The 16395-nt window shown below is 41.5% G+C and overlaps 1 protein-coding gene across 1 annotated transcript; it reads right to left on the bottom strand.

Moving 5' to 3' along the window:
* Positions 1-88: 88 nt before the first annotated feature.
* LOC134394007 (pepsin B-like) lies at positions 89-13622 on the bottom strand. Its single transcript, XM_063119109.1, has 9 exons — positions 13567-13622; positions 13163-13316; positions 11720-11837; positions 8903-9021; positions 6170-6375; positions 2721-2843; positions 1849-1993; positions 807-905; positions 89-241 (listed from the first exon to the last, which is right to left on the bottom strand). Exons 1-9 carry the CDS (start codon positions 13620-13622, stop codon positions 89-91), a joined length of 1173 nt encoding a protein of 390 aa, XP_062975179.1.
* Between the last annotated feature and the right edge of the window lie 2773 nt (positions 13623-16395).

The following is a 16395-nucleotide window of genomic DNA, read 5'->3' on the forward strand; positions in this document are numbered from 1 at the left end:
CCTTTACAAACAAGTTAGGATCCTTCAGTCAGTGTCCAATGGAATAGCGGTCTTATTAATCCAGAAAGCGATTGCCCTTTTTTTCTATCTAGGCTGAGGGTGCAAAGCCCACCCTGTTGTTGGCCATGTCAAAGACAGAATAATACTGCTTGAGGAAGATATCACCCAGGATCCATAGAGGCTGCCCAGTTGGAGAATTCAAGTATGTGGGTTCCATCTCAATTATGCAATAGCCATTGTCCTGTGGAAGAAAAAGAAAAGAAGTTATAGCTCTGCCAGAGAAATAAATAATATGAAGCATTATTAGAAAGTCTGGGATCAGGACTTGTTTGCAAGAACAAATTTTAGGAGTTATATCCACATGACACTGCAACAGGTTCAGTAGTGATTCTATACTAGCACAGTGTGCAACATTTGTGCTATGACAAAAACAACAAAAAGAGAAAATCACTTTTTTATTTTAATACTGTTACTAATATTCTTGCTTCTAGCATTTACAGGCAGAGTAGAGAAGTCTTTGAGAAAGTCTCTCGGCTGCAAACCTAGTAAAGCACTCAAATGTCAATGACAGATCCATGCAAGGTCAATGGTCTTCAGAAGACGACCATAAGAAATGGCCAAGAGAAAAATGCTCAGGTACCATTACAATGATTTTCCAGAGCAAAGGCTCAATAAAGCCTGGTTATCAAGATATTTCCTGAATTGACATAATCTAGATATTACCATCTTCATCTGGACACTTCAGTGGTATAATTCAAAATATGCACTATACTAGGGGATTATGTTAAGCAATATTTGATACATACATTGCTCACGTAAGCAGAGGGAGGCAGTGGGAACTGGGCTCCATTAATGACAAAGGTGATGGTGGGCAAATTCTGGACATAGTTGCAGTTCACCACGAACTGTGGAAAAACAAATATAAAGAGAAAGTTAATTTTGGGAGCAGACTAGAAGAGAGGTTGGTTGGATCGTGTCCCTTCTTTAAAACAGTCAAAGACACAAAATATAAGCCTTCCTGTTAATAGGTATACCTGTCCACAGAAGATTCAGTGTTCACATACACGTGATAACAACAGTGGAAAAGTCTACCTATGGAGGTTGTGGGTTCTCCATCTTCGCAGGTTTTTAAGAGTAGGCTGGACAGCCACCTCTCATGGTTGGTTTAACTGGTTTGACTAGATGACCTTTGTGGTCACTTCCAACTCAGCAATTCTATGGTTCTACATTACATATTTTATTTCATTTCAGAGCATTTTTATACCACTTTTCATTTTTTTAAAATCCCAAATGGGTTCACAAAAATAAAATCAATAAAATACAATAAAACAAAGCAACATTTTAAAAAATATATATATTTATAAAACAATAAATATGTAGATAACATAATGAAGGGTATTTGGCAATGAGGCAAACATCTGGGCAAACATGTTTGCCTTCAGTTGCTGGTGGAAACGCTCTACACTAGGAGCCCTCCTGGGATCAGTCAGGCGATCATAGTTCATGGTAGGTGCCACAACAGTGAAGGCACCATGATCAAGTGGACATCAGTAGTAGCCCATAGTATGGTACACAAGGCCTACCCTACCCTACCCAGAGAGTAAAGACCAGGATGTCCTATAAATTAACTTTGTGCAATAGGCTAATGCTTATCTTGTCCAGCATTCTCTGTCCCATAGCATCCACTCAGAGGCCTCTGGTTGGAACAACTGCATGCATTTAATTGATTAGGCCTTAGTCTCTTGCACTCAGTTGATTAGGCCTGGCTTTACTCTGGCTGTAACTTCACTGTGTTCTGATGGTAAAAGTTAAAACACCTCTTTCCCCTAAGGTGAATCATCAACTTACTTGTCCGTTGTCATCACTAGCTCCAACATTCATCAGGAAATTCTTAAGATACTGCCCTGGGACAGCCAGCTGGTACGTCCCAGTGTCCACCATGGCCTGGCAGCCTGAACTGCACCAGCCAGTAGCCTGGTTGTTAATGACAAATCTATGAGACAAGAGGAATATCAAGGCACTGAATGAGTTCACAGAGACTTGCCTCTTTGTTTGTACATTGGGACAATATGTTTTCTCCCTCTCCCCTATAAAGCATCTACAAAAAATTCACTGGTTGAGCTTCAGTTTCTATCAATCGTCTTCTTCCTCCTCCTCCTCCTCTGTTGGAAAGTGATCCAAGTTTTTCGTAGGATTAATATTATATACTAGATAGAGCAGATTATGCATTGGTCTGATCCATTTTAATCATAATACATTGCCTTCAGCCTCTATTGAAACAGGCACAAAAGAGTATCTGTTTCAATAGATGCTGCTTACTGCATTTCTTCTCTCTCCCTCCCTCCCTCTCTCTCTCTCTGTGTGTGTGTGTGTGTGTGTGTACCCACAATAAATATGCAGTTGTTGTTTTCCTTGAAGCAGCACCTCAGTTCTAATAGTATTTCATTTTCTCAGTACTCAATCTGCAATATATTGTTACTAGAATTTGTTTATTCATTCATTCATTCCTTTCCCATCTAGGTGGTATTTCCATTGGTCCAGTCATATCCTCCCAAGCCCAAAGCATATATTTTAATGTGAAAAACAGGAATAAAGCTATCTCCCACCCACAAAAAGACTAGCACTCTGAGGAGCAGGGAAACCCATATGGGGCATGCCAATGGGAGATTAAAGCAGGAAAGCACAGGTATTAATGAAAATGAAATTAATATATCACTTACTCATCAACAGCAATCTGCCAGTAAGCTTCGTAGGTGACAGGTGTCCAGGTAATTTCCCCAGAGAAGAGCTGATTGTCAATACCTCCAAAGATCAATTCTCCTCCATACTGAACAGTTGGTTGGCTGGGATGAAAAAATGGATAGAAACAGTTTAGGTTAACTAACTATGAAGCTAGTAGACAACTATTTAGGCATAAAGAAGAGTTGATTGTCAATGCTTCCCAGGATCATACCCGAACAGTTGGTTGACTGGGTTAAAGATAGGGCCTTACTAGACGAGGCCTTAGCGCGCCTTCTGACCCGGTTTCCCTGCTGTGCGTCCAGATGACGCACAGGGGAATCCGGAGGCAGGCCGTGCTGAGGCCTCCTTCAACGCGCCATAAGCGAATGCGCTTATAGCGTGCTTTTTCCCCAGCTCCGGCCAGCGACTTCCGCGGCTTTTCGCGGCTCCTCGCTTACTCGCGAGGAGCCGCGGACCTGCCTGGCACAGCACTCATAGGAGCGCTGTGCCCATCGGCGGGGGGGGGGAAGAGAGGGGAGGGGGAAGGATGGCAGGGTGGGTGGCACGGGGGAGGGCGGGGGAGATCGCGCCGCCCGCCGCCCGAGCAAACAGCCGAGCGGCGCTTGCCCGGGCAATGCCTGGCAAATGCCCGGGGCTGCGGAAAAACCGGGCCACAAGTGGATCCGGTTATCCTGGGTCAAGGGAGGGTTTAGCTCGGCCTGACCCTGGGATCCCCTGTGCATCATCTGCATGCACAGCAGGGAGCCCGGGCCTCGCACCGGGCTAAACCCTTGTCTAGCAACGGCCTAAGTGCCACACAGGGCATCCAGCGCTCAGGCAGAAACGAACCCGGGACGATCCTGGGATAAACCTTAGGTCTAGCTACAGCCTTAGTGGATAAAGTGGCAGTTACAGGAACTCTGGGGGAAAGTGACCATATCATACTTGCATTCTTAGTTTTAAAGGAAGCAAAAGCTGACTGTAGCCATACTCTGAATTTCAGGAAAGCTGACTTTAATAAACTCAGAACTATGATAAGTAAGGTCCCATGGCAAGTGACCAAAATGAGAAAAGGAGTCCAATATGGGTGGGAGTGGTGTGTTTTTTTAAAAAGGAAATTATAAAGGCACAATTACAAACAATTCCAATAAGGGAATAGGATAGAAGACAAACAGAAGAAACCAATGTGGCTCCATAAAAAGTGTAGAGACGAGCTGAAAACAAAAAAGGATGCATATAGGAAGTGGAAGGGAGGCCAGGCTACAAAAGAAGAGTACAGACAGGTAGCACAGAAATGCCAAAATGGCGTCAGGAAGGCTAAAGCTGAGAATGAGATGAGGCTAGTGAGGAATGCTAAAAGCAACAAAAAAGCTTTCTTCAGGTATATTTCCTCAGGAAAGAAATCGTGGTTCAACTGTTTAATGAGGATGGCAAATTGATAACAAACGACAAAGAAAAGGCCAAAATGCTCATTTCCTACTTTGGCTCAATCTCCTTCCAAAAGAAGGTCTATGACTCCCCCTGGCAAAAGTGAAGTACAAGCTGAAGGGGAAGGATTGCAATTTGAGACTGATAAACAAATGGTCAAGGGACACCTAATTTCTTTGAAGAAGCTCATATCCCCAGGGCCCAATGAACTGCATCCTAGAGTTACAAAGGAGCTGGCAGAAGAACTCTCAGAACCACTGTATATTATCTTTGCGAAATCATGACCAACGGGTGAGAAGGGCTAATGTCCATGCCGGACGACTGGAGAAGGGCTAATGTTGTCTCTATCTTCAAAAAGGGCAAAAAGCAGGAACCTGGGAACTACAGACCAATCCCTGAGAAATTTTTAGAGCAGATTATAAAGAAGTCAGTCTGTAAACACCTTGAAAACAATGCAATGATTACTAGAAGCTAGCATGGATTTGTCAAGAACAAATCCTGCCAGACTAATCTGGTCTCATTTTTTTATTGGTTTAACCTCCCTTGTGGACTGTGGGAATGCTGTGGACATAATATATGTTGACTTCAGCAAAGCTTTTGACAAAGTGCCCCATGACATTTTGATTAGCAAAGTAGCTAAAAGTGGACTAGATGGAACAACTACTAGGTGGATCCACAGTTCGCTACAGTTTGATAAGACTCAAAGAGTGCTTATCAATGGTACCTTCTCAAACTGGGGGAGGTAACGAGCGGGATACCGCAGGGCTCAGTCCTGGGCCCAGTGCTCTTCAACATTTTTATTTAATGATTTGGATGAGGAGGTGCAGAGAATGCTTATCAAATTTGCAGATGACACAAAATTGGGTGGGATAGCTAATACCCTGGAAGACAGAAAAAAACTCCAAAGTGGTCTTGATGGGCTGGAGTGCTGGGCTGAAAACAACAGAATGAAATTTAATAGGGATAAACGCCAAGTTCTAAACCTGGGAAAAGAAACCAAATGCACAGTTACAAGATGGGGGATACTTGGCTCAGCAATACTACAAGCGAGAAGGAGCTTGGAATTGTTGTAGATCACAAGCTGGATATGAGCCAACCATGAGATGTGGCTGCAAAAAAAGCAAATACTATTTTGGCCTGCATTAATATACAGCTTCCAAATCACACAAAGTATTGGTTCCCCTCTATTCAGCACTGGTCTTGAGTACTGTGTCCAGTTCTGGGCACCACACTTCAAAAAGGATGCAGACAAGCTGGAGGGAGTTCAGAGGAGGGCAACGAGGATGATCAAGTGTCTGGAAACAAAGCCCTATGAGGAGAGACTGAAAGAACTGGGCATGTTTAGCCTGGATAAGAGAAGATTGAGAGGAGACATGTTGGCACTCTTTAAGTACTTGAAAGGTTGTCACACTGAGGAGGGCCCGGATCTCTTATGGAATATAGACACAGAATAATGGGCTCAAGTTACAGGAAGTCAGGGTTCCAGCTGGACATCAGGAGAAACTTCCTGATTGTTAAAGCAGTAAAACAATGGAACCAATTACCTAGGAAGGTCATGGGCTCTCCCACACTAGAGGCATTCAAGAGGCAGCTGGACAGCCATCTGTCAGGGATGCTTTAAGGTAGATTCCTGCATTGAGCAGGGGGTTGGACTCAATGGCCTTATAGGCCTCTTCCAACTCTACTCTTCTATGATTCTTTGACCTCATATTCACATCTATTAGAGTCTCTCTCCACTAAAAAGCATGTAATCAAAGGTGGGGGGCAATCCACTACTCCAGTTTCAAGGTTAAAGGGTTTTAAGGCTAATAGAAAATGTTATTTGCATTCACCAGCCTTTATTACACACACATTCTCAAATGTATTTCTGATTGTAAGGCTGGAACTCGGTGGTAGTAGTAGCAGCAGCAGCAGCAGTACTAGAGTTGTTTATTTATTCCAGATGACTGTTCCTAGATTCGAAAGCATTATCTTATATAGGCATCCTATAAAAAATATCATTTTGAGGATCTAATCTTACCGTGAGAAATAGAAGCTGAAGATAGGTTCTGAAAGCTGCCCTTGTCTCAGCATTTGCTGCATAATAGTATATCCCCCTACATGGCCTACATAGTTGGCAGGATAAGACATCCCCAGAATCCCATCAAAACTGGAATAATAGAAGGGATTAGAGGGCTCATTCACACTTAGGCCAAATTCCTGGTTTTGAACAACAATATTCTGGACCTGGGGGAGAAGGAATGAATGTGTTTAACTTCTGTAGATTGACTTATGGAGACCGTTATGAGCTCAAATAACTCAAGTACCACTTGCAAGGACCGGCAATACCCATCATGTCAGGCATAATCCTGAACAGAGAGACACTGTGACCCAGCTGGGTGGATTGAAAATAAAGTGGACCAAAGGAACTTAATTGCCCATTTGTCTGGGAGAATAATCCAGTTTTCTTTACACTGGGCGTCTTGAGAGATCTTATAGGCCTGGCCTACTCCAATGTATAGATAGTGACATTACTACAAATAATGTATAGGGGAACGTACAATGGGCTTCCCATTTCAGTACACCACATATTGGCACATTCCACCATTACAAGAAGCAAATGTGCATCTGTCACGACACCAGGCCTTGTTGCCCACAAACCCTCAAGGTGTTTACGATAGTAACTGTAGAGCAGGTGATAAAGCAAAGCAGACGTGGTTTGAGGTAACAAAACAAAATGAAATGTTTATTTTTGTTAAACAGATCTTAGTTACTTCAAATTCAAGTTAATCTGCTTAATCTACTAGTTTTAATAAAAACAGTAAACTTAAGTATCTCAAAATCTTATCTCCTTTCAATCCACACCACTGACAATCCTAACTGACACTCCCAACTCCCAACCAACTAACCAACGCCCTAGACTCCCCCATTTATACTCCTCCCTCCCTTTCACAGCATCATCAGCCACACCCACTCAGTCTAACATTCTGCACTCACTAGACATACAAAGCCAGCAGACATACCTAAGGGAACAGAACTGTGGGGTAATGCCAGAGCATCTAATAGGGATACAATCTGCTGCATCGAATTTCTGTGACATTTTAGTTCTCAAAAGTCTAAAGGACTTGACCTATAAGATGTGTGTAGGGGTTTCTCTGACTCACTGAACACATTGCCTTCCCACCCATAATGAAACATCAGACCTGGCACTATTGTGCAGTAGGGTACAGCAACTGCATCAGATTCCAATGTGGTGAATAATACTCTTGAGCAGTGAGGCCTCTAGTTGTGATTGGTTGAGCTGGAGTGATGTCATGAAATTACCACAAATATTCCAAGTGCTCAGTGTGTTCACAATCCAGATGTGGGAGGGGATAATTGTCAGTTTGACTGGTATTCAAATCTCTCAATTTAGTGACCGGATTGACCAGATACAAAAGAGGACAGGGCTCTTGCAGCTTTGACTGTTGTGATGAAAAGGGAATTTCACCAGGTGCTGCATGCATACAAATGACCTTCTGAAATTCCCTTTATATACAACTGTTAAAGATACAAAAGCCTTGTCCTCTTTTTCATATGGTCAACTTAATGATTCAGGATGGCAAAATTGATTTTTAATGAACAGGTAATGCAATACAAAAAAATCACTGGAATCATGTGCTTTGTCACTGCAACAACTACATACATATACAGCCAAGTTAATGCCACGTATGGACCATGAATGGCAGGACGCTTTTGCATTTAGCATTGCAGGTGCCAAAATGGCTTGAACAGTCAAATCCACAAAGAGCCGGATCTACACAACTGCTTTAAAGCGCTTTAAAGCTTTTTATAACAGTTTTGACAACTGTATATAGAGTGTGTTCTGGGCCCCAACAGTTGTCAAAACTGTTATAAAGCACTTTAAAGTGCTTTAAAGCAGTAGTGTAGATCCTGCCCAGGCTTTATTCCAACCACTAAAGTCATTTATGCCTATGCTTCAACATACGTCACAATCGGACTTACAACAATATGTGCCCCTTCAGCTTTGAACATTTGGATATTGTAACAACAAATGAAGATCACACAGCACACTTATTAATCAGTTTATTCATTTACTTCTTTTTCTTTTTTTCTCTTCTATCTTTTGTCTTGATTTCCCCCCTAAAATTGTATTAACCAACTTTTCCGTAACAACTGTTTAAACACCAGTTGTTAGGGGACTGTTCTATTTTTTTAATTTTTTGTTATATCTAAATAAAATAAATTAAAAAAACAAAACAAAAAATATGCCTGTGGTAGACATTGACCAGAGAGGAAAGGTAAAAACACACTCTGTCCATCTGACTGGCCTCTGACCTAACTCCCAGACTCCTAAGAATAATTTTGGCTTTAAAAAAAAAATAGTTGAGGGGAGGAAGGGAAATCAATGGAAAGTGTAACAGGAGGCTTACTAGTACTGAATCTGGGACCAGATCTACACCAAACAGGATATAACACTTTGAAAGTGGTTTGAAAATGGTATATGGAATGTGCCATGGGCCCAAAGAGTTTTTCAATACTATTATAAACCATTATAAAGCAGGAGTGCAGATCCTGCTGGGGTAATACAAGTCAAATGTAGGCCTTAGGACCCATTTTTTTGTACTTGCTAAATTCTGATTGCAATGCTGAGTTCTAAGCAGACGCCCCAGAGCAATTGATTCCTGAGAGTCTTGCCTTGACTACAGTTTGAAGATTCCCAGAATGCAGCATGGTTAAAAATGGGTGACTGCAGGATGCAAAGTTCACTTACCTGAACAGTATCGTAGCCTAGCATGATGGTTAAAGTACCACTCCCATAGGATAGAGGATAGGTCTGTCCATTGTTGGAGTATGTAGATGATGCACGAGGGTTGTACCTATTATGGTTAACTAGAATAAAAAAGAAACAAGGTCTTTCTTCATGTGGCAATGAAAGATGCCCTTTAATGTGCAGTATGTATACACAGACAGACAGACACACACAGACACAATGTTCTGTTTGGAAGACATCTGAGAGGGGCAAATGCATGTTTTTGTGAGACATGTTGTCCAAGAATGAGGACATTCTGAACTAAACGAAGCAATGAGGAAGGTTCCTATGCATCTTTTTGTGAGAGAAACAGCTTCCTTTTTACTGTGTTTAGCTCAGAAAGTCCTCATTATGGTCACAAGACCAGCAAACAGATTGAACCTGGGGGGAATCCGCACGTTGTTCCAAGATCGCTTCTAAGCGACCCCAGTGCGGCGTGAAAGCGATCGTGCACCTGGCCTATGGAAGAGCCGACGAAGAGACGTCCTTCCCGCCCCCGCCCCCGCCACCACCCACAGACCTCCTCGCCGACCGGCGAGGAGAGCTCGGCTGAAGAATGCGGGGTTGAGAGCGGAAGAAGCTCTCCACCCCGCCTTCTTCCCCTGAGCTCTCCGTCCCAGCCGGCGAGGAGGTCTGCGGGTGGCGGCGGCGGCAGGAAGGACATCTCTTCGTCAGCTCTTCCAAAGGCCAGGTACACGATCGCTTTCACACCGCACTGGGGTCACTTAGAAGCGATCTCGGAACGACGTGCAGATTCCCCCCTGGAAGCTTTTACATGCAAATGTGGGCTTTAACACATAATTATTATACCTCACTTAAATATTTTGTTTGTCAACATCAAATAGTATAACAGCGGAACTACATATGATCGAAGCATTCCAAACTAGCATTTGAGAAACTAACAAAACACCCGGTGTGTGCGTGTGTGTGTGACAAGGAGCTTCAACCAGCAGATTGCCCACTGATTCTTCCTTACAAATGCTTCGTGCCTTAGAGCCTTTTTCTCACCACTCCCTTAGTCAGTTTTTTTTTCCTGGGCCGGATCTACACTAGTCTTATAACGTTGCTAGTGTCCGTTTCTAATGTGGTTCTCTGTATCGGTTCTCTGTATCAAGGGGCACACTAGTGTTACTTACGTTTAGCTGTAACGTTACTTCAGGGCACACTGTTCAATCCTTTCCGTTCTTCCTCTTCTCTGAGAGTAAGCAGAGCTGCTTGGTTTGCTCCACCCACAGGGCAATAGTCATAAGCACACACAAACTCCCTCCCAAAACATCTTAACACAAGTCCTAGGGAATAGCCTGAATGCATAGGAGCCAGCCACTTTGCTGAAGCTAAGAAGGTCTGGGTTTGGATGGGTGACCAAATTGAAAAGTTTTAGCAGTGCAGAAGGGGAGGCCTGTTTTTGGCAGCCCCAGCTGTTGAGATTATTTCAAATACACCATTGAAGCCCCGCTGGTTAGAGTTTTGGACTGGTAGCAGAGACCTGTGTTAATTTTCCTGCACGGAGCTACAGCGATCCTTTGCTTACCAGGAAGTGATTTGAGTGCTCCTCAGATCCTTTGCAAAGAGGGGGGAAGTGGTAAAAAAAAATCAACGGATGACCCAATTCAATTCAAATTTGGTATGCTTAAAGCTCTCCCTAATATCTATTACTGTGCCGATTTTGGTGTCTTTATCTTTAAAGTTTACGCAGATGTAAGCATTTCTTTAAAAAATCTTGCTCCTGTGCCCACAGCAGCAGCTCAGAATTAGGGCGAATCTTTTGCAAAAGGAGCACAATTAAGGCAGGATACATGGGACTACTTCACAATCAAAGCAGATTCTAAGGTGGAAAACTTCTGAGTCCTTTGCATGCAATTGTCAGTGATTGCACAGTATAACGCTGGTGTGATTTATCTGATGTAGCAGATAAGATAGCAAACGGGGCGAAGGAAGGAGAACAGGAAGTGGGCGGAGCAAACCCAGCAGCTCTGCTACTCTCAGAGAAAAGGAAGAGGGAAATTACCGGTAGAACAAGGCACATGGATCAGTAGCAGCGCTACAACTAAGCAACAAGAAAGGGGACAACGAAATAGAACCAGTAAGTACAACTCATTTACAACGTTAGAGATACAGGGTCACGTGACGCTGTGCGTCACAGTAACCCATTCAAAATGTTAGAATAACATCAGTGTAGATTCCCACCTGGTTTCAGAACCCAGCTTTAAAAAAGAAGAAGTTACAATGGTAAACTTAAGTATCCTACAACCCCCACATTTGCCGTATGAAAGAAATACACTATTTCTTTCATACCATGTGCTTCCACCCTCTATTGCATGACACACCTTAGCTGAGTCATGTCCTTTAATATACTGTAGTATGTGGCCATCAAAATGACATTTTTTGTTTCCAAAAATGAAAAAACAACAACAGATGCTTCAAATCTGCGGTATTATATCCCAAAGTGATGAAAAATTTGAATTCAAAACGTAAATGCAAGCCCAGAGCCATTCAAAGGGTCAGGGAAGTATCTGAGGGCCTCTAGCCAATATAGGATTATTACATTGTTATTTTAGTTTGAAAATGGTCAGATCTAGCAAATAGATTTAAATTACTTCAAAATAAAATACCTGCTTCGAAAGGGTCAGGGAAATATCTGAGGGCTGCTAGCCAATATAGGATTATTACATTGTTATTTTAGTTTGAAAATGGTCAGAGCTAGCAAATAGATTTAAATTACTTCAAAATAAAATACCTGCTTCAAAAGCAAAACCCTCTCAACTGTACAAAACTCACCACAGGCTGCAGTATTACAGTATACAGAAGGTACCCAGAGATTGGCAGATCCGGTGTCCATGAGAACCCGGAAGGTCTGTGGTGGAGTCCCAATACTGATCTCTCCAAAGTAGTAGGTCTGTCAAATGAAAGGGCTTAGTAATTCATAATATTTCACAAGGTCTTTAATCACTGTTAAACTTCTAACTATTTTCCTAGTGTTTTCCTAGTGAACAACTCAAAAGAACTATCTCGACCGTAAAGAACGCAATTTAAGACAGTATCACACAAAGAAGGTTATCTAAACTACTCTTCAAGATTGTCAGTGGCAGGACTACACTGAAACAGAATAAAATGCGTAAATTTAATCCTCTTCTCTAACTATAAGATCCATCCTGTGATCCAAAGAAGGGATATGTGCACACAGCCACACTAAGGAACAAAAAAGATATTTTCAGTTCATGAAGAATTCAGTTTGAAAAACAAGTAAACCACATCATACTACTCCCCTACAAAGAAAGGTTACACTGTAGTGTTTTGACCTCTTTTTTAACTACACATATATACACAATACACATATATAACAATAACATCAGTCTTCAATATTTAACTACACATTATACTTATTATTACCTTTAACATTATTTTAGGGGAAAATGAGATAAGGGAGACAGGACAGAGGTGTGGAGAACATCGACAGAGAGATGTTTTTCTCCATCTCCTATAATAACCGTATTTCGCTCATCTAATAAAGCAGAACAGGTCGAGATTCTGGACAGACATAAGTCAATACTTCACAAAACATATAGTTTAACTTCATCAAGATGTGGGTTAACTTAAACACATAGTTAGACTTCATCAAGATTTGGTGATGGCCACCACAACGTAGACAGTTTTTAAAGGAGATGAGAGAAAATCATATAGGATTTGGCTATCAATGGCTACTAGCTATGATGGCAATATACTACCTCCGGGATCAGAGGCAGCATGGCTCTGAATAAGGGTAGCTGGGGATCAACAATAAAAGAGGGCTATTATCCTCATGTCCTGCTTATGAGCTTCCTGAAGACATCTGGTTGGCCACTGTGGAAAGCAGGATGCTGGTCTACCTTTGGTCTGATCCAGCTAGGTTCTCCTTATGTTCTTATTAGATAGCAGGCCAATAGAAGGGCTATGCAAGAAGAGAATCAAAATGTCTTAATTTAACCCTTTTCTCTAACAACATGACCAATGCTGGTGTTCAAAGAAATGACATGTGTACACCACTCTCAGGCAGGATCTTCACTACTGCTTTAAAGCGCTTTATAACAGTTTTGACAACTGCTGGAGCCCAGAAGTGTCGATCCGGCCTCAGTTAGTGGATGGGAGGTCAGCCAACCTCACTCAATTAGAAAATTCAGTTATTTCATCAATCACAAAGAGAAAACCAACAGAGGACCAAATTTGCATTGTTGCAATACTCACATTCAATGAATTGGTTATTGGTTCATAAGCGACATTGAATTCATTGAAGTGGTATTTCAGTGCAGGATCAAGACGGGGCTTCTTCAGAAATTCCTCCAGTACTCCTTTCTCCTTCATGTTCTCCCTTATGGATTTCCCTTTCTTCAAAATCATTCTGCACAACATGAAAAGAGTTTATACAACCAGCAGAATTATGTTGGACCCTCATTATGCTCCTAGGTCCTTTTGATTCAGCAACTTTCCTCTTCATTTGTTTCTGGAAATTGCTGAAAGCCCACCATGCCACTTGCTACTCAAAGTAGGGATGTCTATGACACATGAATACATTGGGAGAGCATGAAAAGCTAAGTTTTGCTACAAGTGATGCTTTCGTCTCATTCAGGAACCCTAACAGGGATACTCACCTCTCCACCCCCTCTGACAGGTGGAGATAAACCAATGCCAGGATCAACCACTTCATGGTGCTCAGGGACTTGACCAATGTGATCTACTAGAGAATCCAGAAAACTTGCCCACAGTTGTGGCTGCTCTGCCCCTACTTTTATACTCAGAGCAACTGTCCTCTGCTTGCTTATCTGTTTACTCTTATTCTCCCTTATCATTATGCACACATAATATCTACACTTTCTGGTTTTTAAGGATGATAAGGTCTCCAACTCTTTTGTTAAAATGTCTTTTAAAACCAATTTGCGCCCTTGATTTTTAAAGAAAACCTGCTATTAGGAAAAAAAATCATCAGCAGTAAGATAACAATAAACCAAAGTATAATCAGTTACCTGGGAAAACTGGTACTATTCTTCTAAAAATTACTAAAGGGCAAGTTAATAATCACAATGTGAATATTTGATGGAGCCTATTGAACAATTGAGAAATGACCACCTTCCCCATAGTTTCTTTTCTGCTGGGTATTGTACCACTTGGAGTATCTCAGTACGTAACATTCAGGAGAACATTGTTTTTGACCACACTCACACTTTCCTAAACTCTTGTCCATTCTAAGAATTCAAAGGTTAGGACAAATGGTTACAAAGTTCTTGCTCGGTCTCATGTACACTTCACTGTATAATGCACCTAATACTTAAAGAAAAGTCAGCCTTGACTTGAGCCATTTTATTTTATGCACACATGGAAGAGCCATTGCTAACACTTGGAAACATGCTCCCCATAACTTCATGTTTACCATAAGCATTAAAAAGCGGCCTGTTAATCTTTAATGTACTATTTTTCAGGCTCAAGCCAATGGAACTCAATAGTTTTGACATCACTTTACTATGTATATACCTCTTTAGAAGCATTGATTTAATGCTCATTTATCAAATTGGTGAAACCTCCTTTATGCATTCACTACCATTCCCAAGAATATGTCAGCAGGCCAACATGGGAAACCACATGTCTCCTTCATTGCCCTTTCGCAACAAGATCAAGAAGAAATCCAGATCCAATGGCTGAATCACTCATTCTTATCTGATAAGAATTTAGCTGTGTGTGCAGAATGGTTGGAAAGAATCACAACCTCTCATTTGACATTCACATTTTTACATGCGGAAGTGGGAGAAGTGTAGATAGTATTATCTGTTGATCAGCTCAGTGTTAATAATTAAACAAAAAAAAAAACTACACTTCACAAAGTGTATGTTAAGGCTCTACAACTTTCAACCAAGCACCAAAATTTATTTTTGTTCTGTTTTGTTAATATTCACAATAAAAAGGGGATTTAAGAAAAAAAAAGGTTCAGAGGATAGGTGCAAGCGCTATGGAGTTGTGAAGCCCGAAAACCATTATAAGGCATTATTATTATTATTATTATTATTATTATTATTATTATTATTGTAGTGAAGTATGGTGGGATTTGGGAAATGACTATACGATAGTCCCACTTTTACCTTTCCCAAAAGCACAGTGATTGCAGGCAATGGTAAAATGTGCCTTAATATTAGAAGGTGCACCTCTCTGTCACTAAACAGCACTCCTTCCTCCTGCAGCTTTAGAGAAATGAAAGCAAACATTGGGATTCCAAGCCCTCCCACCAAGATGTGAAAGATCTGATGTGAAATCCACAAAGCTTCATTCAGTAAACAGACATCTCTTCTCACCTGAAGGGAGTGTGAATACTAGGAGCTATCCTATAAGCTTAATAAGTCTATCAAAACAAGGCAGTTGCCTATCAACTAAATGGACAGTTTCTCACCATGCCATACAGGCTTTTACTAAACCTGCTGTGTGGCTAACCTAGCAGACCACCTCACACCTCCTCTCCACTACTCCCACTTGACCCTGTGGCGAACTCTGGGATCTGGCATTTCGGAAGTTCTCTCTCCCTCTGACAAAGATGGACTTCTCAGGGGTGGGGAGGATGATCTCTGAGCTTGGGCCTCCTGTCCAATACACTCCTGGGAAGATTCCTCCTTGACTCCTGGAGAATTTTCTCCCCTACTTCTTGTATTGGCTGGTCATCGTCTTCTTCTTCAGGCTCTGAGTCCGATTTGGAGACATTGTTTGGAGTTGTATCTAAAGGATATTATTTGGAGTGGTATCTGAAACATGAACCCCAAATGAAGCATTTTTTTGTAACAGTTTGTTTATTTATTAAAATATTTGTATCCCGACCTATATCACTGGGATCTCAGGGTGGCATACAGATAAAATCAGGACAATGGCAACATAATATACATAGCTTTAAAAGTATTTATTATTTAATGAATTGCATTTTTATACTGCCCAACAGCCGAAAATTGTTAACAAATTAAAAACAGTAGTAAAATTTTAAAAGCAATTAAAACTATTAAGAACAATTAAAACTATGTGTGACAATGGAGAATTTTGCCTTTGAGGGCTTTGATAAAGAGCCATGTTTTAACTTGGCCCAGAAATCAAGCCAGTGTCGGCTTCAGTCAGGCGTCCAACGGAAGGGTATTGCACAACCGAGGTATCACAAAGCCTGCTCCACCATGGAATCCAACTGAACAAGACTGAAGTCGTACAATACTACTCAGGCTTCAGAGTTTGTCCAAGTCCAATGCAGATCCTTAGGCCATGTACAATGCTTCTGGATGAGGCCTTTATCATGCAATTTGCCTGCCTGGTTCATGGAATTGTACAGTCATTATTCTCTTTCACTTGTAACCCAACCATGTGTTCCCACTGCTCCTTCCTTCTTTTTTTTTCTTTTCGCAAAAATCCATAAGGAGGAAAAGATGGTTTCACTGCACAATTTGTTTTGATTGGTACCACTA

Source organism: Elgaria multicarinata, chromosome 1, assembly GCF_023053635.1.
Source record: "Elgaria multicarinata webbii isolate HBS135686 ecotype San Diego chromosome 1, rElgMul1.1.pri, whole genome shotgun sequence".
In the NCBI taxonomy this organism is placed as follows: Eukaryota; Metazoa; Chordata; class Lepidosauria; order Squamata; family Anguidae; genus Elgaria; species Elgaria multicarinata.

Coding starts and splice junctions, on each gene's coding strand:
- LOC134394007 (XM_063119109.1), bottom strand. CDS start 13,622: ATGAAGTGGTTGATCCTGGCATTGGTTTATCTCCACCTGTCAGAGGGG. Junction 13,317..13,566: donor CTGTCAGAGGGGGTGGAGAG/GTGAGTATCCCT, acceptor CATGTTGTGCAG/AATGATTTTGAAGAAAGGGA. Junction 6,376..8,902: donor TAGGCTACGATACTGTTCAG/GTAAGTGAACTT, acceptor CTTCTCCCCCAG/GTCCAGAATATTGTTGTTCA.